The 22,160-nt window shown below is 33.9% G+C and overlaps 4 protein-coding genes across 5 annotated transcripts; all 4 read right to left on the bottom strand.

The window, feature by feature from the left end:
* Nucleotides 1–188: 188 nt before the first annotated feature.
* LOC114728757 (uncharacterized) lies at nt 189–5,010 on the bottom strand. Of its 2 annotated transcripts, XM_028915703.1 has the most exons (3): nt 4,824–5,010; nt 1,752–2,076; nt 189–1,074 (listed from the first exon to the last, which is right to left on the bottom strand). In XM_028915703.1, the coding sequence occupies exons 2-3, from the start codon at nt 2,073–2,075 to the stop codon at nt 433–435; spliced, it is 966 nt and encodes a 321-aa protein (XP_028771536.1). In that variant the 5' UTR covers nt 2,076; nt 4,824–5,010; the 3' UTR covers nt 189–432. The 2 variants fall into 2 exon arrangements, with proteins under 2 accessions (XP_028771536.1, XP_028771535.1); XM_028915702.1 differs by lacking the exon at nt 4,824–5,010 and having other exon boundaries at nt 1,752–2,380.
* Nucleotides 2,359–4,770, bottom strand: LOC114728767 (putative nuclease HARBI1). Its single transcript, XM_028915714.1, has 2 exons — nt 2,894–4,770; nt 2,359–2,810 (listed from the first exon to the last, which is right to left on the bottom strand). Exons 1-2 carry the CDS (start codon nt 3,417–3,419, stop codon nt 2,359–2,361), a joined length of 978 nt encoding a protein of 325 aa, XP_028771547.1. The 5' UTR covers nt 3,420–4,770.
* Nucleotides 5,011–6,970: 1,960 nt separating the features above from the next.
* On the bottom strand, nt 6,971–13,327 carry LOC114728759 (probable 28S rRNA (cytosine(4447)-C(5))-methyltransferase). The gene is made up of 17 exons (XM_028915705.1): nt 13,067–13,327; nt 12,796–12,983; nt 12,612–12,675; nt 12,384–12,517; nt 12,163–12,246; nt 11,968–12,042; nt 11,815–11,886; nt 11,652–11,725; nt 10,684–10,736; nt 10,495–10,604; nt 9,573–9,641; nt 9,393–9,467; nt 8,990–9,082; nt 8,817–8,896; nt 8,631–8,730; nt 7,491–7,813; nt 6,971–7,302 (listed from the first exon to the last, which is right to left on the bottom strand). Exons 1-17 carry the CDS (start codon nt 13,254–13,256, stop codon nt 7,227–7,229), a joined length of 1,860 nt encoding a protein of 619 aa, XP_028771538.1. The 5' UTR covers nt 13,257–13,327; the 3' UTR covers nt 6,971–7,226.
* Nucleotides 13,328–14,978: 1,651 nt separating this feature from the next.
* Nucleotides 14,979–18,110, bottom strand: LOC114728758 (ER membrane protein complex subunit 8/9 homolog). The gene is made up of 5 exons (XM_028915704.1): nt 17,783–18,110; nt 17,312–17,458; nt 17,149–17,208; nt 15,574–15,740; nt 14,979–15,482 (listed from the first exon to the last, which is right to left on the bottom strand). Exons 1-5 carry the CDS (start codon nt 17,984–17,986, stop codon nt 15,452–15,454), a joined length of 609 nt encoding a protein of 202 aa, XP_028771537.1. The 5' UTR covers nt 17,987–18,110; the 3' UTR covers nt 14,979–15,451.
* Between the last annotated feature and the right edge of the window lie 4,050 nt (nt 18,111–22,160).

Genomic DNA, 22,160 nt, shown 5'->3' with positions numbered 1-22,160 from the left:
TGTACCTTACGGTTTTTTATTTTTTCGCTGATTCTTCCATAATGTATTATGTATCATGGTTTTTTTTTAATTGATTTTTTCGCTGATTCTACACCTTATTTCCCTCTTGTTGCATATACGTTGGTGTAATCCCTACTGTGAAGCAACAGGATGGACCGCCTTTGTCTTCATAAAACCAATCATGCAAATAAATAAAACTCTTGATAATAAAACTCTTCATAAATAAATATGTCTTCATCATAGTTTATAACATTTTGCTAACAATACAAAAGCTTTCAACAAAACATACACCTAATAGGGCAAATGAAGTCATCCCTACTATTAAAAAGCTAAAATTGTTAGCATCTATCAAAATATACAAAAAGCATCAGTTGCTAGAAATCACATTGGGCTTATATCAAAAGTCATCATAGTAAGTGGTTAAACAACTATTTAATAAGAACCATAAAACATCTTCATTATCACTTGCTTCCTTATTGCAACCGGACATTGAACAGCTGTTCTAAGCTTATCAACATCATTCATAAGGAAGCAATATACATCAGGTATTTTTTCTATCTCAATCCCACATTCTTCAAGCAGTTTGCAAAGTTCTTCACCGGATAGCTGTGGTGCTTGCATCTTTGTAGTGGAAGCTTTTGTTATGGCTATATTTCCTTGCAGTATTGCCTCAGTTCCTCTATCTAATGCATCAGCCACTCGACATATTGCCTCAGTTAGTTTCTTTAAATTATTTTCATGCTCTTTGAATGCTCGTTTTGTCCTCTTACTACAAGCACTATTAGCAACAGGAGAATTATCTTCTTCAGGTGACAATCCTTGTCCATGTGAGTTATTTTGTCCATCTAACTCAACAAAATCATCATCATTTTGTAATGAATATCTACCTTGTGAAACAAGGTTATCAATATCATTAACAGTTCTAGTGGTCTCTTCCTGAGTACGACGTCTCTTCCTCCATTCACGCATTGTCTCCCCCTCATCTCCATTAGCTCTATCCACCCCATATAGTATTAGCATCTTCTCATAATTTGGAAAAGGATTGTTTCTCCACTGTGCTGCCTTAGGTTTAGCCTAAAAAATAGAGGAAATAAAATATATTAGCATGGAGATGAATTGTGCATATTAATATTACATGAATCTGAAACTTAATTTTCATATCACAGGAAAGAAAGGAATTTTTCATATTGCAGGGTGGCTCGTAGGCAAGTTCACTAATGACTGAATTGAAAGAAAGGAATCACAGAAAGCATTGAATATAATCGGTACAAGTTCATGAAATAAACAGAAGGCAAATAAGTGGAAGGGTGGCTCGTAGCAGTTACACTAATAACTGAATTGAAAGACAAATGATGATATAACAAGCCAAAAAATATAACATTTTTGCTACCCAAAAAATCCAACGGTCATAAACATTTCTGCTTCAAGTCATAATTTCAGCTACCCAAAAAATCCAATGGTCATAAACAGAAGGTATTGAATATAATCAGTACAAGTTCAGCTACCCAAAAAATCCAATGGTCATTCATAAACAGAAGGCGACAACAGTAGGCATATACAGCAGGCAGCAACTCTAATCTAATGGTCATAAATAGTAGGCGGCAACAGATGGCATATATATATCATAAACAGAAGGCATATATAAGGAAGCCTAATATAATCCAACAAGTTCATGAAATATAATGCAACAGAATTGTGTACAAACTTCATAAAACCCAAAGAAAGCATAAAACATGCAGTAGAAATTATACCTCAATCAGTGTATCCCAAACTTCTGGCTCAGCATCCCACAAATGAGTTGTTGGGTTCCAAGCAAACCCACTCAAACTTTTAAAAATATCATAAACATTTGAAAAATTTCTCTTTAAAGTCTTCCATCGGTTTTTGACCTTGTCCTTATCAATTTGCTTACCAAACAAAGCAGTTAAATATCTAACAATATTATCATAAGCAGTAGATGTAAAAGTGCCATTAACTTTGCGGCCCTTATTATATTCAGTCATAAAAGCATCAATGAGGGCATCATCCATATGTCTTGTCCAGTTTAGTGTCTCCTTACTATTGTTTGGTGCCATCCTATAACATAAAGACATAAGCATATAATACAACAAATTGGAATTAAAAGTCTAAAACTGAATGTCTTAAATTGGAATTAAAAGTTTAAAATAAACAAGTCATACAACAAATTGAATGTCTTAAATGGAATTCAAAGTCTAAACTAAATAAGTAATACAATAAACTGAATTTGAATATGGTAATGCACATTAAACAACAAAATCAAACTTTTACTAAGAAAATCAAACTCTAATCCTCAAGGTCATCCCCAAGATCATCACCAAAACCATGCTCAGGATTATTCTAGTAATCTGTCCACATTAGAGTGGCTATACATTCTCTGATAAGTTCACCTTGAGCAGCTTCATTATTGTCAGTACTTGAAGCACGGTTATTGTCATTTGCCGTATTCTGTTGAAGAAGTTCCCTATCAACTTCTCTTATAAGATCTTCAGCAGGGTCAGCACTCATAAGGAAGTTATGAAGAATTATACAGGCATATATTATCGTTTTTTGAACCTTGATGCCATATGTAGGTTCGGTTGCATTGGACAAAATTGCAAATCTTTTCTTCAAAACACCAAAAGCTCTTTCAATTGCATTCCGTAACTTTGCATGTCGAAGGTTAAATAACTCCTTATGATTTAGGGGTGGATTTCTTTTTGAATACTCTTTCAAATGATAACGAACTCCCCGATAAGGTGTTATAAGCCCTCTTGTTAACATGAATCCAGCATCCACAAGATAATATTTACCTATCATAATAAAAGACAATTACTGTATTGGTTTTATAATCCCTAATGAATGTAAACTTAAGCAAAATTGGTAAAACCCATACCTTCAGAAATTTTAAGGCTATCTTCCCTTGTTAATGCATTTTTAATAATTCGTGAGTCGGATGCAGTGCCTTCCCATCCAGGAAGCACATAAGTGAACTTTAGGTCAAATGTACATACTGCTAACACATTCTGTGTTGGAAATTCCTTTCTACCATGATATCGAGGAGCATCTATAGAAGGCGCCTTGACTCGTATATGTGTTCCATCTATAGCACCAAGGCAATCCTTAAAATATGGGAAGAATTTACTCTCATTTTGAATTTCAAGAGGGATTGTTGACCCATTAGGTTGTACAACAAATTTTTCTTCTAACTCAATGATAGCCATCAAAACTATATGAAGATGACGACTAATTGTCTCACCAGAACGCCTAAACCAAAAATTGACTTCACGGTTTTTAACATTGTGTGTTAATATATAAAGAGTTTTTGCAACTTGTTCTTCCACACTGGACCACCTAGTGGGTTGCAAACCACAATCTCTTTCTGACATGCTACACAACTCTAAGAATGCTCTAGGAGACATTCTAATGATGTTTCAACTAGATGGACAACTACTTATTCTATTCATTATTTCATCCCGTACCCTTTCTCTCTTGCCACTCAAACTATAACTTATTTGTGGATGACGAACTTCATTCTCATATACTTGCGCACTAATACGTACAAGTAGAGCTATTACTTTATGATGCAATTCAAGCCATTGCCGCACCAATAAGTAGTATTGAGTTTCCATGTCCATCTAACAAAATAAGTAAAATTTGCATATTAATAACTTAGCAAAGACACATATAATAAAGTCATGAACTAGCTATTTTAGTCCCTACTGCTCATTGTTCATTGGCAACAACATAAACACAAAGAAATGAGCGAGAATCAAAATGCAACTTTGTAGCTAACCATGAGCTCGATGACACCTCAAAGGAGTGAAGGACTGCTTCTTCGATTGGTCCTGCTCCTCATCAACATGGGCACGCTGCTACTTCTATGCTGTTATAAGTTTGATTATGCCAAGATGAAGTATAGTGAGGATTGGTGTTCAACATTGTACCCATGGCAATTTTTTCAGTGAACTCCTCTACCCACTTTCATTAGCATCGCTGCATCTTCGTCTTTGTTATAAATAAGCAAGATGTGATGCATTCAGATATATATATATTTATATATATCATGGATCATGAAAATATGATAAATATGAAACTTCCCAAAAACGCAATGTGCTCTCAAGTAGACTAGAATCGGAGTGATATGAAAGGGAGGTTATATATGCCAGAAATATCATTACAAGGTGAAGAAACAAAGCCTAAGATGCGAAAAGAATTTCATCAATTCCTCCCATAAGACTCTGATCAAAGGTTCTTTCTGATATATTATAACAGCATAGAAGCAATGTGCCTATGTTAATGAGGAGTAGGACCAGGTCGAAGAGGCAGTCCTTCATCGTGGTTAGCTTTAACATATGAGAGAGAAAGGTGATAGAGAGATCGCACTATACTTCATATATATTTTCCCAAAAAACAGAAACCATCAGCACAGTCAATGGCAATATTTCGAAAAGAGCAGAAATACAGATATGTAAGAGGGATTTCAGAACGCTGGCGGCAGTGATAGAAGGCAAAGAATCAATGGCAATGTTTCGGATTTCAGAACCAGTTTTGCTATGCTATATAACACAATCTATCAGCACAGTCAAATAAAGCCACGAAACTTCAAAGCATTGGAGGAGAGGTTTTCACAAACTTGATAGTAGTGACAGAGCAAAATGTTAAAAAGGAAGACGCCGGTGGCAAAATATTACATTCAGGTAAGGCACAAAGCAAAATGCTACATAATGCATTGCTACATAACACAATCGTTCAGGTAAGTTCGTTCAACTACGGCACTACGCAAATTCAGAGCAAAATCAGGAACGAACTCGGCCACTTATTACCTGAACGAAGACGCCGGTGGCTGTCAGAGAAGGTTGTGACGGTGACGGCAGGGACAACGATCGTGAGAGGAACAGCACCGCACAGAAAAGAAAGGCGAGTGAGAGTGATTGCCGAACAGATCCACGAAGAAGAAAACATTTACCTCCAGGGGCATTTGGTGGAATATTATAAAATTAATGGGGGTAAATTAGTTAGGATATTTAACTTCCCTCCAAAAAATCCCAATTTAGAGGGAACCAAAATAAGGGAAGGGAAGGGAAGGGGAGGGGAGATTTTGGGTTCCCTCCCCCCCAAAATTTCAAACCAAATGAGGGGAGGGGCTCATCTCCCCTCCCCTCCAACCAAACAGACTCTAAAAGGCCTGCATCAAACAGTTCCACATTTTTTTAACCCAACCCACCACTTTTTAATTAAACTCACGAGTTTAACCCATATTACTAGCTTTACATAAATGTATGTATTTATATATTTTTTGTCTAACAAAAAAGAGTCCTACTAGATATAGTCATTGTCATGTCCCAAAAAAAACAGAGAGAAGGGGTGACCACGGCCAAAGCTTTGGTGAAAAGCCCAAAAAAAAAAAGGTATTTAGAATTGTTTGTCAATTTATTTACAAGGTAGTTTTTATATTTGAAAAAAGTCAACTAAAAACCCCTCTTTTTATTAGCAATTTTGATTTTAGTTAATTTAGGACCTAGTTAATTTTTGGTTTCAACAAGCGAACGATGTTGGTTTGTATCGCTTGCTGCATTTTAAATTTAATTTAATTTGACCCCTAGGCAGCATGAGGATCACCGATACCTTTTTTTTTTGATATAATTTTTTCCCTTTCCAATATGCATTTTTTATGTAATAAATAGGATGCCGTAGGCGAAACCCAAAAACAAAATACTGCCTCTGATTCAAAATATAATATATATATTTTGTTGGAGGAGTTTGGTTTTTTTTTTTTTGGGTATGATACATTTCAATTTTGTCTAATCATTTAATAAGTTTTTTTAATTTTACCTCTAACATATGCAGCATATTTTCTTTTGCTATTGGTTATATATCCTACGTTAACTATAAAAGATGGCTACGAATATTTACCAGACATGGAAAGAGCGAAAGAGAGAGACATTTTAAACAAAAAGTGACTGAGAATTACATTTCCCCTTTCATTTACCTTGCCGATATGTTTCTAGTAAAAGTGTAATTTGCCTCCAACCCACCATGTTTTCTCGATTGAATTTTGAAGGGACTTTACTTGCCCCTACATATTTTATTTATTTATGACGCATACTTTCTCCCATCACTTTTGCTCCCATATATTATCCTCTTTTTTTTTTATTTCTTTTATTTGTACTCTATTTAGATGAAAAGAAAAGTTAAGAGTAAAAAAAATGAAATGAAAAAATATGGAGAAAAAATATTACACTATTTCACAGAGAGAGAAAATAAGATAAGCAAATATTCATGATTCAAATAATTTAAACAAAACAATTTTAGAAAAATGATATATTTTAAGATTAAAAATAAAAAGTAAATAAATTTTTAAAATTAAATATATTACAAGGATATCCATAAATTATACATTACCTAACATTATTAACAAATAATAAAAATAAAATATAAAATGAATTATACTTTTTTTGCGATTAAAATTTTTGAAATAGAAAGATCCAAACCCTACCGGCACAAAAAAGGGCCAGATCTTTCTTTGCAAAAGCAGTTAAATTAAAAAAAAAAAAATTGCAGCTTTTTTTTCATAATTATTTTCTTAAAGAAAAATATGCTAGAAGAATAGAGTGAATTTTAAACATAAACGTACGTTTTCTCAGCGCCTTGGTGCACAAGGGTAAAAGTGAGATGTGTCTCATTTCTCTCCCTTTGTTAAGAGAAAAGTTAGAAGAAGAAAACATAGATTAAACGCCAAACCCCATTTTCTCCTCTATTTTTTTCCTCACTTTTCGTCATTCATCCAACTAGGAAAAAAACTCATTTCCCCCCATTCTCTTTTCCTAGTTTTCTTTTCTCCCTGATTTTCTCTTTATCCAAATAAAGATTTATTCTCTTCATTAATAAAGACATTTAAAAAAAAAAATTTACAAGACTTACATATTTATTGTTTTATACTGATTTTAATTAATTTTTTGACAAACATAAGTGGATTAAATCAAGCTTATATTTTGAACAGAAGAAAGTAATAAACACAAACAATAATAATAGAGGGAAAAGAAAACGCTACAAAACTGAGCCCTAACGGTGACGTTAGGGAACGCCCCAGTCTATAATTTAATGACGTGAAAGCACCTCGTACTCCTATCTTTCTGTTTCTGGGGTCTTGGTCTGCACAAAACTACAGTGATTTATCTGTTCCAGAAACCATGTATAACAACTTCCGCTTGGCCTGTTACATCTGCTCAATCCCCATGTTTAGCCTTTTTGCTTCCTGCCTTCTTTCCTTTCTTTTGTCTTAAAGCTTTCCTCTTCTCTTCCCTGCAGGAATTATGAACATGCAATGTAAGTTATTGCATATGAAGAGATTTTCTTCATTGCCATCATTTTTGGATTGAGGAAAATGGAGGAAAAAAATGGGAAGAACGGTTTCATTTAAAGCCATTCTCCTTCATTCGATCCTCCCAGTGCCAGTAGAGACAATTATTAAACATGAAAAAAAAATTCACCTGGCTTTCGAAATTTCCTCTCTAGATGGAAATTGCCTTTTCTTCCTCTTTTTGGATTCAGATGCCAGTTTGCCGTTTGCAGTTTGTATTTTACCATTTGCATTTTGCTTTTTAACATTTGCAGTTTGTTTTTTGCCACTTGCAATTTGCTTTTTGGCATTTGCATATTGCTTTTTGCCATCCGCATCTTGCTTCTTGCCATCTGCATCTTGCTTCTCGCCATTACTTGTAACCTCCTTTTCATTCACAAGCTGGGCACCTTCCTCCTCTTCTGTCGGTTCTAATGGTTTTGCACTTGGCTTTGAGTTGCTCATTTTTTTCAACTACCAAATACAGATCCAAAGAATATAAACAACAAAGTTTTGTTTTGAGCCAATCTAAATAATGAGCCATCACACTTCAAACTCTCATAAGCATTTCCTATCATATTCACAATTCAACTATAGAACATCGTACAGCAAATTAAAATTAAACTGATCTAGGCAGAACTATTACATCTTGAGTACCAGACCGAAACAGTGTCCATTTTACCAGCTAATCTCAACAAAGTAGAAAATTTATACTAGCTAGCAATATTGGCAGTCCAAGTAGATAGATTTATTGTCGGAAACAAAAATAGGAATTAGGAACTGGTGCACTATTTGATATGTATTCCAGAGAATTTTAAAAATCTCAAAGACAAATTTATCATTCATGAACATTTCACCCAACTAGCCAGCCTACACCGTAAGGGCATTATGCCCAGTCACATACGCAAGCAGACATACGGAGTTAGTTGTTTGTACATCCCCAGACAAAATTCTTCGCAGGGCAGTGAGTTCAAATCATGCATCAGGAAATGCATATGCATCCATAAACACCTCAGAAGAATATTACTCCTCCGGTACCAAGTATAAGACCCATTTTTTAGTATAAATTATATTACAAAATGGGTCTTATATTTAGGACCGGAGGGAGTACTAAATTGGTTACAGGACATGATTACATGAAACAACATAGATACTGACATAACCAGATAGTAGTGCTTAAATGCAATTTTAAGTCTCAATTCATATATCGTGGCATATATCTGTTTCAGAACCGGCAATTCATTAGTAAACACAAGTGGCAATGTTTTAATAGGAAAAATAATATTTATACCTTCGCAACAAAAAAACCATCCATATTGTGAACATGAGGATAGAAACGCCTTGTCTTTTCCAATGAAGGGTGAAAACGTTGTTCCCTAAACCTTATATAACTGATAGAAAACAATTGTCAATGGCATGAGGAATACTCAACAATCAAAAACAACTGCGTGAGAAATAAAAGGAATACGATCATTACCCAGGACGCCCAAAGTCAAGACCACATGGCACGAGTTTAACATCCCTCTTTTTTAAAGCATAGTCAATGACTGCTTCATTCTGAAGATTAAAAAGAAAGAAATATTAAAGATACATGATTTAAAAAAAAAAAACAAAGGCACTGAATCTCACAGTTTGGACTGCGTAACTAACCTCTGCCACCATGATGGAGCATGTCGAATAAACAATATAACCCCCAGATTTTGAATTAGCATCCACCATGTCAATAGCAGCAAGAATCAATTGCTATAGGAAATAGAACGAAATCTATTAAATTCAGAATAATAAAGAACATGATAGAACATAGCCTAAAAGGTTAACTTTATATCTATAACGTATGGTCGCATGAACCCAGAGAAGAAGTATTCCTAAAGAGCAAAGTGAAACTATAACCATTGTTATGGCCAGCTGCCAGTTACAGGACCAGTTCATTGATCTCAATCTCAGTTAAATTTGAGATTCAAAATATAGGAAAAATTGAGAGCCATAACCACGTTCTCACTCCATTCATTTATCTCATCTCTCTCAAATAAAACTTCAATGAAAATAAAATTACCTTTTGTAGATGGGTACATTTCTGTATATCTTCTAGATTTTTAGAGGTTTTTACAGACTCATCCTTAGATATAACCTGCAGAGAGAAACCCTTAGTGCCTTTCTAGAATATTAGAAGGAATAAAAAACAAGAAATCTAGAAAGTGGAAAAATAAATATTGTATTTTAAACATTGTCTTACCCCAGTACCACTGCAAGGGGCATCCAATAACACCCTATCAACAGAATTGAGACCCAAGACCCTGGGGAGCTGAAATAGAATAATTTAGACACACAACAGGTTTAGCATTTAACAGCATTCAATGTCATTGTAAAACTTATAATTTGCAGTGACATGTGAATCACTTTGAAACTTCTACGCAAAAAAACAGCCCTATACTATATAGTGGGTGCATGGATAGGTTCAATAGCAGTAGACCTACTTCTAGCATTCATTTCCCCATAAATTCATTTTCAACACCAGCATTCTTTTTCCAGTCCATAAATACAATAGAAACAGAGACCAAGTAATATTATTAAGAAATTAAGGGAGATCAAAGAATTTCCATAAAAGTCAAAATCTTGACTAAAACAGACGAACAATTCCATCGTGTAGAAACAGTAGACAAAATCACTGATCTAAAATATCACCACAGAAGTACCGCTGAAGCATAAATCCCCATGCACAACCACTGACCCCTACCAAGGTCCAACGATTGATTTCAAATATATTTATTAACAAAATGGTTATACCAATAAGCTAACCTCTACTAATTACAAAGACAAATCAAAAGAGTGGCATTTTCATCATGTTCAGTCCATACTGTCATTGGTATTCAAATCCTCTCGTTGGCCCAGAAACTGCTTAAAAAAACATAAGTCATACATTAAGGTTTATTCTCCATTCACAGACAATCATAAATAGATCCCTTGTATTCAAATCCTCTCAGATGCATGATAATCATGTGATAAGAGAGAAAGACAGGCCTTTTCCCTTTGCAACCAACTCAGATGATCATCATATCACAAAAGGATACAGATAAATTCAAACGACAATAAGATGCAAAATCAGAGAAATAGAACTCTATGGTGTAGACAAGTCACGGTTTGGTAGGTTAGCTAACCTCCTTTCCATCGTAGTTACAGACTACAGTGTTTGACACTCCCATACGATGCAAATTTGCCGTAAGTGATTTAAGCCGGGGCACCTTCATTTCATTTGCAAAAACAATTCCTACAATTGATAGAACTACTATAAGAAAACAAGCATGAATAAACAAACAGTAAATGTTCAGTAAGATATGTCAATATACCAGTATTCTTCATAAGAGCAGCAATATAAGTTGTTTTACCACCAGGTGCAGCTCTGCAAGAAGCATACATTATCAGCAGAAAAAGAGGATATGATCAGCAAGAAAAGAGGATTTATCAACACCAGAAACCTGTGTAAGATCATAATTGAAGTGAACGAGGCATATTGAGCACTGCAGCTAAAGTAAAGACGTACTTGAGACATAAAAGATTATGTCATCCGTGTAATCATCCATCTCCCAAAAAACCAATTCAAACCATTCATACTTGAACGAAAAGAGCCATAGGGTAAAATTTGTGCTGGCTAAGGGCATACTAAGAGCAAAGGGCAACTAGATTCAAATGAGACAATAAGCTGAAACTTTTGCTGAACTAGACTCAAAATCAAACGACATAGAATATGAGACTGCTACTGCCCCCATACAAAGTTGGCAATATCTTGAGCACGCCAAATCAACCATAGTTATCAAAACATGCTTTTGGAAATAAAGATTTAGCCCAATTAATAGCATACAACACTGCATACCAAATGTAATTAAACAAGCATGGTACTATTTCAGCAAGCTGGATATCAAGTTCAAAATTGACAACGTATAATGGATCAACCAAGGCTTTGAGCTAACTGGAATGTATACCAACCACATCCTACAAGTGACAAGTACAGCGAATGGCAGGACTCAAATGATTAATTGCTTCATATAGAAGAAGGGCAGATGCAAATGAGTATTGGTTCTAAAGAAGTAAGATACAAGGGGAACAACTATCAAGAGCTTGGCATCTCACTCCCAGTATATAGAACATCAAGTCTTTCCCACCTGAGTGGAAAGATAACTTGCCAATAGCTGAGATCAGCACCCCATGAGGATATGATATGACTTGCTCAAATAATATTGAGCAACAATAGAATATCACAATAAAACAGCATAAAAATTCCGTGTGAGCAGGCTACAGAAAATAAAGTATCACTTACGCCATATCAACAACCCGTTCCTTCTCTTGGGGAGCCAAGGCCATCACCGGCAGAAAAGAGCTAGCACTTTGAAGCTGCAAATAGTTAATGAGCTAATCCTTAGTCGATCATGCAATATTAAATGTAATGGGGCAAGAAGCCATAGAAGGATAATACCACCTACCATATAGAAACCAGCCATATACTCGGGAGTGGCACCAATTGGTACTTGAGAATCATACACAACAAGCCCAACCTGTCACAAAATTAGAAAGTTCCTCGTATTCATGATAACAAAATAAGATATAGAAACACTATGTAAGAGATGAATACTTACTTTTGACCATTTACTTAAAGGATCTAGATTTACTCCTCTGTTTATTAAAACATCTGCCAAATCCCGTCTGCGTGTCTAAGTGTACAAAAAAGACAAGTTTCTGCTTTAATGCAAAAGAGAATCACTAGGAAACAAGGTTATAACCAAATGGAAATATCAACCCAGGATGACAAAAATGAGAGCAGGCTATCCTACCTTCAAAGTGTTAGTCCTTAAACATATAGGCCGTGGCTTTTCAAAGGCTTCAATCAATTCCATCAGTTCAACGACTGGAAACAACTGAAAAATTAAACACAAAATGTTCAAATGTCGGACAAACCTTCACAAACAAGATACAGCTTCCCTTATAGGCAAAAGTAAGAGGAGAGAAAAGTCAAAGAGAAGGAGATGCAGAAGTACAATTCAATAATACGAACCTCAACCAAAGCCCCAATAAGAAACTCGTTATACCCATAATATGAACATAAATCTTTCTTAAGCTGGTCAATGTAATCCTTCCTTGTTGACCCTTCTTCCCTCAAGGCCTTAAAATTGGAAAGAACTCGAACAACTAGAACAGCGTAAACATTCAATTCAAATGATGAGAATAATGACAAAGAAGACAACGTGAAAAAAGAGCCTGAAGCACAGATAGTGTAACTAACTCTCTTTGATTCTTCTCTGAAGATTTGGAAGATCAGGTGGACGTAGAGACTCTTCCTCGAGCTCCTAAGAATTAGAAACAAGAACAAAAATGTAAGCGCAATACAAAAGATTTCGCATGGATTATAGAACATTCATCAAGCATAACAATCTGAGCATCAAAAACTATGTATCGATGAGGAAAACCTCCTTGGTCGGCAATTTAAACTCATCAGATTCTCCCTGAATATTGAGCTTCATTTCAGCTTCTGCATCTTCTTCTTCTCGCGCCCTTTCTTCATCAATAGCTCTTGACTTTTTCTCAATATCATCATCAGAATCTGAATCCGAATACGTACCCGAAGCTGAGTCATCCCTTTCCTCTTCAGCACCTGCTATAGAAAGAAATACAAACGTCAGAGAACACCTAAGGCAACAGAGCAACAATAGCAAACTTAAGAGTGGCTGAAGAACATACCTTCTTCGTCACTTTCTTGGAAGATATCATTAGCGAGAGGATTATCGCCGTCAAAAGAATCTTCAGAAGCAGAACCAGAATCGTCTTCCAGTTCTCCTCCTTCGGTCTTGTCGGGTCCTACCATTTCCTCGTCTTCACTTTCAGAATAATCGGAAATGTCATTGTCATTCAAAATTGCTGCGGAAGCCATATCGACTATGGGAACAAAGGCGCAACTGAGGTCTGATCAACGTCCAGCAAAGAAGACTAGGGTTTAGGGTTTTTGCGGGAAATATCAAATATCAGAAGTGCCATTTTCGGACAAAGGCAGGCGCGAGTTCGGTAAGCCCCCCCAGCCAGGGTAAAATGGGCTTCATGGACTTCTTGATCAGTTCAGTTGGTCTAGGCCTGCAAACAAAGGTCCAAATTTAATGGGCTTCATGGATCTGGAGGCCCATTAAGTAAACGTAGATAAGAGTAAGCGTTATTTTGTCCCAAAAAAAAAAAATCCGTCAGCAATTCAAGGTGCTTCATTTTTTTTCTTACCAAAAAGAATGTGTTCTATTTTTAATCTGGGTCTTTTGAGTTATGAATAAACTGTTGGGACGTATTCTTTTTTTTTTTAATTGAATTTTCCCCTTGTTAAATCAAAATTCGTGTTTGCCTGCCGAAAAAAGAAATCAAAGTTCATTTTTCAAAATAAGTTTTTAAAGATATTTTATATTAAGTTTTAAGTCTGGTTTGACTTATCTAGAAAAAAAACATTTTTCATTAAAATGGGAACTCCATTTCCTATGATTACTTAGGAGCCCGTTTTTCACCAACATAACCTAAATCTATTTTATTTATATTCGCACTTTGCCCCTCCTAGGCCCTAGCAACCGATCTGATTTGCATGAAAATTTTCAGTCGTACAAAACATGTTTTCAAACTCAATCATTTTTCATTTGCATTTTCACTTTTATCAAAATGCTTCCACGAACCAACTGGAACTTTAGATCATAAACTACAAATTCAAATCTGGGTGCCACAGAATTTGGAAGAGAGCTGCAAATTCTCACATTTTAATGTCAAATCCTAAAACGTAACTGTGGCACGTTTTATACCATTATGTTCTTATTTACCAGTCACTTATGAAAAAAAAATGTTTCTAAATGTAAATTACTTGTATGATAACTAACGAGTTTTTTTTTCCCTTCCAGTTTTACCTATGTTAACATAATAAATACAGAGAAAGATTTAAAAAAATAGGTAAGAAAAAATATAAAACACATTTTTAATACTTTTTTTAAGTGAGTAAATATATAAAAAAAAAAACTGCTACCTTCAGTCCTTGATATAAGATCTAGTTTGACTTTTAATTTAATTCTAAATATAAAACCTTAATCCACTTTATCTCTTATATTTATATTTTTTCTCAAAATAATTCTCGTAATTGTTGCATGTTCAAAGTTTTATCAAATGTTAAAATTAATACACTTGATTAGTAAAAATATTTTTTTAAAAACAGTACTTATTTATTATAAATAACTTAACAAACTTTCTTAATCTACTCAAATTAGTCAACTAACTCTTAGGCTCTGTTTGGGTGCTCCAAAACCGTGGTTCAAGAAGCACTTTTCCGCAAAACGAGGTAACCTCCTCCACATATTTACTTCGTAATCCTTAAAAGCACTTCTGAAACCATGGTTTGGTTTTTATCCAAACACTCCCTTATATTAAAAACCAGTAATATCAATGTAATACATTTCTCAGTTTGTAGATTTAAGTACTTATAAATAGGAAAAAGACATTACTGCGTTTATTTTGACCCGCTTGTATCGAAGAACGATGTAAGCGAAATCCTATTATTTTAGACCCCATTCAACAAACGCCATATATGAGCAAGACGGGTGTTATGGTGACGATTGATGAAACAATATTACAAAGTAGCTAACAAAACTGGCTATAGATTACGAAAGCTAATTCAAACTAATGGACCAATCTCACAAATTTTGATCTCTCACCGGGTCTATCTCAGTGATAAATCCAGATTACCCAGCATGGTGGAAGTGGCCACATCAAATGTTTATTCTGCCACTAGTAACTTGTTGCAAGCAACGCAAGGAAATTCAAATATAAATACTTAAAATATACACTTAAAATCTTACATCCATGATGATAGAGTTGATCCTGCAAATGCAGCCGCCACCATGGAAAACAAAGCGCTTCACTGAATCAGACACTGAAAATTGTTCCGTAGGATGTGAATTTCTGGTTTATACATCAGCAGAAACTTCCTAAACTAACTTACCCGGAGCTTAAAGTTATTTCTTAACTTTCTCACCGTTGAGAATCCAGCATAAGCACCATAATAAGCATGAACGTCATTCACTGGCAAAATGAAAAAGAACTATAGAGATTGGATCAGTTGAAGAGTCCTGGGTTTAGCCAATCCCTGAAAAGAAGTATATAAACCGTGTAAAGTAAAATGCACACATGTGAAAATCGCCGGTCAGAAACGGAAGTGGTAGTAGAGAAATGCTCACTTGCTTATGTCATCGAGGTGATCATCAAAATCCACTACGTCACTCCATTTCTCAGATGAAATATAGTCCAACAAGACCACATTTGCCGCTGGATCCTTGAAAGTGAATATTGGGTTTCCATCTGACCGTCCCAGCTTCCAGTTCTTAGATGCATCCCGAATATAAAGCTAAAACAGGATAATCTTGGTTAACATATCCAGCCAAACCATGACTATTTATCATACTGGGCAAGCAGGAACCATTCGAGCTATATACACATCATTCCAGCATAAACACAACAACTAGCATACACATGTATATAGACATACCCATGAATTTTAATTATAAAGATTTTAACAATGAAATCAACAATGAAGCCTTAATCAACAATAACTAAAAATAAATCCATAAGGACACATTGGACATCATGCTACTAGCATGAAAAATCACAGACATCCAATAAAAATAAAAAAATAAAACACAAAATGATACTGGCAGGATTTATCCTATAGTGGAGTGGATTGACAAATGTAGCTTTGGGAGATCAATGGCCTATTGATACAAAAACTAGCGATGGAGAAAAAGAAGACGAACACTAAGATAATGTGTGATCAGCAAAACTTAACCGCCATAAATATTTTCGCTGACATCACCAAATGGAAGGCATATTAAAATGCAATCTTATTCTCTGAGTGATAGGATTTTGCTAGGTCCTTTCTCAACATACTGTTATTTGTGACAGGTGAAAAGCAGACAACATAAAATCCTTTTACCCTAGGAGTATTGGGTTGGGTTATGTTGAAAGGTGATTTTGCTTCTTTTTTCCCCCCCCTTTTGATTTTAGATTGTGAATGAAAGTATCAGCGTTTAGTCAAAATAAAATTCCTTTTGCACAAATTTGGAATTTGATTTCCTGCCGCATATGGGGAGAGAGAACAGCAGATGGGTGAAGCTTGTAGTCCTATACTGCTAGCGGCCTATAACATTAGTGTTTGATCCTCGTTCCTAAATAATTTTATCCTAAAAACAAGTAGATGAAAGGAGAACAATAGAAACAAACGAGAAGACAATTTTTAAACAGAGCATCCTAGCACCTAAGCAAAGTTTAGGAAAGTTCACGAAAATGAAATTACTGAGAACATTCAGATCATGAAAATTTTTTAATAGGATTTTGAAGCTATCAATAAGCACTAACAAGAAGGTCAATAAACTTAACACAAGGGCAATCCTGATCAACGATTAAATTATGCATGAGAAGATATCAGTTAGTGTTCATAACCAGAACGCTGAATATTTGTTATCTGATTAATTAGTAACTTGAGGTTAAAGATCATGCCAAATGTAGCAAAATATTCAACTATGCAATTCAGTAACTCTTGCCATCAGATATGGGCTGATACACCCTATTAAATCCACAAATAAATAAAGACAACTCCCAATTTAAAACATGTCGAGGAGAGAGAAAAAGGAAAAGGAAAAAAAAATTAACACAAAGAAACCAAGTTGCACATAATCAAACGCAAAAAGGATGAGAAAATACCACCAAAGATTGAAACCTTGGTGAATATAGTTTCAGATGTTAAGAATGCTAATAACCTGCATTACAGGACCATGTTCCTTGCTAGTTTTCAAAGCCTCAAGCTTCTTGTTATCCAACTGAAAATAATCCAAGAAAGAACACAGAGATGTTACTAGAGCAGCATAAAAGTTAAAGAGCTTTGAATCGCTTGAACACTTCAATTCAAATTGCAGCACATACCAAAAGAGTGGCTGCTTGGGGAAAGTACCGGCAGATATGATCCCCAATGTTCTTTGCCACACCACCAAGTGCATAATCATCAGACCTCTCATTTGCGTGAAAATAGCCAACTATGTTGAGGCCTTTAGCAGAAAAGTGCTCCTCGATCTATCTCCCAAACCGTTCATTGCAAGATAAACAGAATTCAACTGAGAATCTATGTGCATAAATTCAACTACAAATAAACTGACAGGCTATTAGATAAAGTTGAAAAAGTGGAGCTAAAATGAAGCAACTTTTGCTTCAATCCAAATCAAGCCAATACAAATTGACCAGAACATGCAATTTTCAAAAACCAGAAAAGACTTCACAATCCAGCAAGCTTCATTCTTCACACCACTTTCAGTAAGAATTGAATTGAATGCGGCCAATTCGCAAATCGTAATACATAAAATTATACAAAACAACGTTAAAAAGCGAGAGAGCAGTAACCAATATAAGGGAGATCTCGAGTTGCGGGAGAAGCCCCAGGCCAGAGTGGAAAAGAGGGACTGCATCAGCGATCTCAACGACATCGTTTGAAGAGACGCGGCCGATCAAGATGCCGTTAACGGCGGATGTCTTGTGCTTGAGGGAGTGGAGCACGAGCTTTATGTACGCATTCTGAGCGATCTCGTACCTAAACTCGCTGCCCATGACTCGCTCTTACTCACCGAGTTCAATCAGGTAAACTCAGATCGCCACCCAAAGAGAGCGGCGACGGCGGCGGCAAACAGGGAAAAAGAAGTGAAGAGCCCAAAGGTCGAGAAGGAAATATGAACTTTGCAGTTGGATTGGAATTTGGAAGAGAACCCCAACGACGCCGTATAGACTCATGAACGCTGAAATTTCCGATGCATGCAATCCATAAAATAAAAATAGGTGACAGTTTTTGGGGGAAATTTGCCCCATTTAAAAATTTAATTGGCTAAAAAGATATGACTTTGAGGAGTTATAATTATGATCTATTGTAGTACAAAGTATCTTTCGCTATATACAATATATTTTTGGCTGTGTGGAAAGATAATACTCCTCCTGTCTTAATTATAAGACTCAATTGACTTATTTGAGGAGATTAAGGAAGTAAGTTAAGTTGGTTATAAATAAGTGTTGTTATTCCTAAAATATCCTTACTAATTAAGTATATTGGCTAAAACTATCATTATTAGAAAGATTATCTTGGAAAAAAATGCATAAATATAAGAGAGAAAATAGATTGGGTCTTATAATTAGGACCAAATAAAAAGTCAAATTGGGTCTTATAATAAGGACCGGAGGAGTACTACTTTCGGTCTTTAATATAAGACCTTATTAGATTTTTATTTTAGTCTTAAATATAAGACCCTAATTCACTTTGTCTCTAATATTTATACATTTTTTTCTAAGATAGTCCTTCTAATAATGGTAGTTCTAGCCAATACACTTGATTAACAAGGATATTTTAAGAAAGACAACACTTATTTATTATAAATAACTAACTTACTTAACTTCTTTCCTTAACTTTCTCAAATTAGTTAACTAGGTCTTATAATTAGGATCGGAGATAGTATGCTGCACATAATGGAAGATACATTGAACTCATGAGTTATACTTACATTCACTTAAATTAAGATCTTTTTAGCTAATTAAATTTTTAAATAGGAATTTTTTTTTTTACCAAATTTCTCGTTTTTGAGACTACGAAGTACTAATTTTAAATACTACCTCCGATCCTAGTTATAAAACCTTGTTTATAGGTTACAAATAAGGTTTTAACCTACAAACAAGGTTTTATAATTAGGATCGGAAGTAGTAGTTGACAATTTTCTATGAATATATGCATGTTTTTTTTTTTGCCATGTCAATTATTGAAATTCGTAGGTATCAAGGAAGCAATCTCATTGCATGGGTCAATTTCAAGATTCCTATTTTCTAATGGTTGACAAGTTTTTAATTAAATCAATTTTCATTAGCGATTACACAGTGACAATACACTCGTGTGTTTCCATATTAATACACATAGCATGTGAGACCCAACCACAGTAGAACCGAAAATATATCAAAGATTTTGATTTTTTTTTTTTAACTTCTCGCGCAAAATGACTGATTCTTTTCGCCGTAATTTGTTGGTTTTATTGTACGGTACTAAGTTAGTGTTTCTATGGTTGGCCCAAAAAACGTTTTCATTAACTCTCTAGTCCTAATCATAAAATCTTGTTTATAAACAAGACTGGAGGTAATATTTCTTTAAGTTTAATATGCATCAAGCATCTTGAAATATTTTACCAGATGTATTCAATAGCTTAAAATATTTTGTAATGTGTACAGCACCTAGAATATTTTGCAAGTGTATCTGGTACTTTAAAGTATTTTGTAGTTCATCTAATACCTTGAAAAATACTTTATGGTACTTGTATATATTTATTGAATGGAATTTTTGAGGAGTTAATGACAAAATACTTTAAAGTATTTTGTAGTTTATTTAACACCTTGAAAAATACTTTATGGTACTTGTATGTGTTTATTAAATGGATTTTTTGAGAAGTTAATGATAAAATTAAAATTGCTCACAAAATAATATTTTAAAAATACAATGGCTTTTAAAAAATTAATACTTTGAAAAAAAATAAACCACAAATTATTTTTGAGTATTGAATATATCTGAAAAATACTTCAAAATCCTAAACGCACAGCAAAATATTTTTAAATGTTGAACGCACTTGATAGAATATATCAGGATGCTGGACAAACCTTATCTCTTTTTTTTAATTGAAATGGCGCATCTTCTTTTGTTTTTCTAGTGAAAGTATTTTTTCCTAATTCTTAATGTAGACGCTAGTAGAAGATTACATTTGATTTTAAATATAAAATTTCAATCCTTTTTATCTTTTGTATTTATTGTTTTTTCCAAACTAATTACCTAGCTTATATATAAACTAATACTTCCTCCATTTTTAATATTCGAGCTAACCAACTAATTTACAAATATTAGTTAAATTACTTATTAGTATCAAACGTGTTAATTTTTCTAAATTACCATCTTAATTTGACCATATGCATCAGAACCACCCATAATAGAAATTCCCTTAACATGTGCAATAAATGAAAATAATTTGAAAAAAATTAATTATAAACTCGAACAACAAAGTTATTCGATATCTTATATTCATGATAAAAGCAATATTTGATTATTCAAATTAACTGAATAACTTTTATATTTGGTATTAAAAGAGTATAGGTCTCGCTTTACCTCAACAGAATCAAGCCTATCACTGATTCCTACTTCCTCGCCGAAGTAGCATCTTCTTCTAGAGATGCTATTGGCTCTTGAATATCCATAAAGTTTGAACCTTTTTAGGTTTGTAATATTCCACGCAACGACCCGTCAACAAATTATCCCCTCTATAAATGAATAGCCTATGATATTAAATGCTGTCATTACTCATTTAACTTCAAATAATTCAAATTCAAATCTTTCAATCATTCAAATAATTGAAACACAAACAATTAGTGAATTGTGCGGTCTAAAAAAACAATGATTGCATGTATTTTGTGGGCAGTATGACCCATTTGAAATAGTTTATAAATAACCTTTTAATAGTTATTTATATGATATAAGTATGTGAGTAAAATTTTATCTCAACTTATATAAAACATGTTTATAAGTGATTTCTAGAGTTCTGTCAAGTAAGTTCTATATGTTTTCCAAGACGTTTTTAGAATTAGGTGGATTTTGTGTGCAAAAGGAAGCATCTTGCATGCGAAAGTTTTGTTTGTTTTTCCCCTTTAAAAACATGCTGCGCAAGGATGGGTTAAATTATTACTGTTATAGCTAATAAAACCTAAAAGTATCTTGGGGCTAATTAGAATTTAGTTCCATATATAACACTACCCTCCCTAATAGTACATCCAGATATTAATATAAGAGTAAATTAAAAATAAAAAGTCAAGTTATTTATTTATAATAAACATGTGTTATTTTTCTAAAAACATCATTGCTAATAATGTGTATTAGTTAAAATTACTACTTAATGAAATATTTAACATGAAAAACAAGTATAAAGACTACATTGAGAAAAAGAATAAACATAAAAGATAAAAGACAAAGTGGATTGGGGTATTTTATATCAAGGAGTGTTTGGGTAACTCCGAAAACACTTTTCAGAAACACTTTTTCATGTATCAAAACAAATTCTTCTATACATTTACTTTGTATATGATAAAAGTACTTTTAAAATCATGATTTTGTTTCTACCTAAACACCTCATAAAGACTCGAAATAGTATAATATGTGTAACTAATAGGAATCCTTAGCCAAAAATCTTATAGCATAATAGCATGTAAGGTCCTCTTGCAAGTGAGAGGCTAGGATCCCACTTATAACTTTATGTCTTTAGCGTCTTCCCTCTAAATTAAAAAAAATAGGATTACTTAGGAAAAAAATTATAAATTTGAAAGACAACATAGATTAAAGTATTTTATTTAGAATCAAAATAAATTTCTTATCTACCTCTAATATTTAGGAGATAGTGTATAAAGATTATATATATAACAAAATCCATTTTGGTCCTAAATATAAGATCCCAATCCATTTTGTTTTTCATATTTATCCTTTTTTTCCTGAGGTAGTACTTTTAATAATGGTAGTTCTAATTAATACATTTGATTTGCAAAGATATTTTAAGAAATACAACATCTATTTATTATAAATAACAAACTTAACTTATTTTTCTAATCTTTTTAAATTAGTCAATTAACTCTTATAATTAGAACCGGAGGTAATACAAAGAAAAATTGAAGAAAAATAGGTGCCTAATGATCAGCAAAATTTAACCTACAAAAAAGGGCTACA

This window comes from Neltuma alba, unplaced genomic scaffold (genome assembly GCF_004799145.2).
Source record: "Neltuma alba isolate B1F8T4 unplaced genomic scaffold, ASM479914v2 tig00012567_pilon, whole genome shotgun sequence".
Classification (NCBI taxonomy): Eukaryota; Viridiplantae; Streptophyta; class Magnoliopsida; order Fabales; family Fabaceae; genus Neltuma; species Neltuma alba.
Note: the sequence above shows the minus strand (reverse complement) of the source record. Positions and strands in the feature narration are given on the sequence as shown.

Bases quoted from the DNA above. Each gene is read 5' to 3' on its own strand.
- LOC114728759 (XM_028915705.1), bottom strand. From the start codon at position 13,256: ATGGCTTCCGCAGCAATTTTGAATGACAATGACATTTCCGATTATTCT. The intron at 11,887-11,967 runs GTAAGTATTCAT...ATTTTGTGACAG, and splicing joins CTTTAAGTAAATGGTCAAAA to GTTGGGCTTGTTGTGTATGA. The intron at 9,642-10,494 runs GTTAGCTAACCT...ATTCTATTTCAG, and splicing joins GTAACTACGATGGAAAGGAG to CTCCCCAGGGTCTTGGGTCT.
- LOC114728757 (XM_028915702.1), bottom strand. From the start codon at position 2,099: ATGCTTATGTCTTTATGTTATAGGATGGCACCAAACAATAGTAAGGAG. The intron at 1,075-1,751 runs GTATAATTTCTA...TCTATTTTTTAG, and splicing joins TTTGGGATACACTGATTGAG to GCTAAACCTAAGGCAGCACA.
- LOC114728767 (XM_028915714.1), bottom strand. From the start codon at position 3,419: ATGTCTCCTAGAGCATTCTTAGAGTTGTGTAGCATGTCAGAAAGAGAT. The intron at 2,811-2,893 runs GTATGGGTTTTA...TTATTATGATAG, and splicing joins TAGCCTTAAAATTTCTGAAG to GTAAATATTATCTTGTGGAT.
- LOC114728758 (XM_028915704.1), bottom strand. From the start codon at position 17,986: ATGGGCAGCGAGTTTAGGTACGAGATCGCTCAGAATGCGTACATAAAG. The intron at 15,741-17,148 runs GTTATTAGCATT...ATCCTGTTTTAG, and splicing joins AACATGGTCCTGTAATGCAG to CTTTATATTCGGGATGCATC. The intron at 15,483-15,573 runs GTGAGCATTTCT...ACTTCTTTTCAG, and splicing joins CACCTCGATGACATAAGCAA to GGATTGGCTAAACCCAGGAC.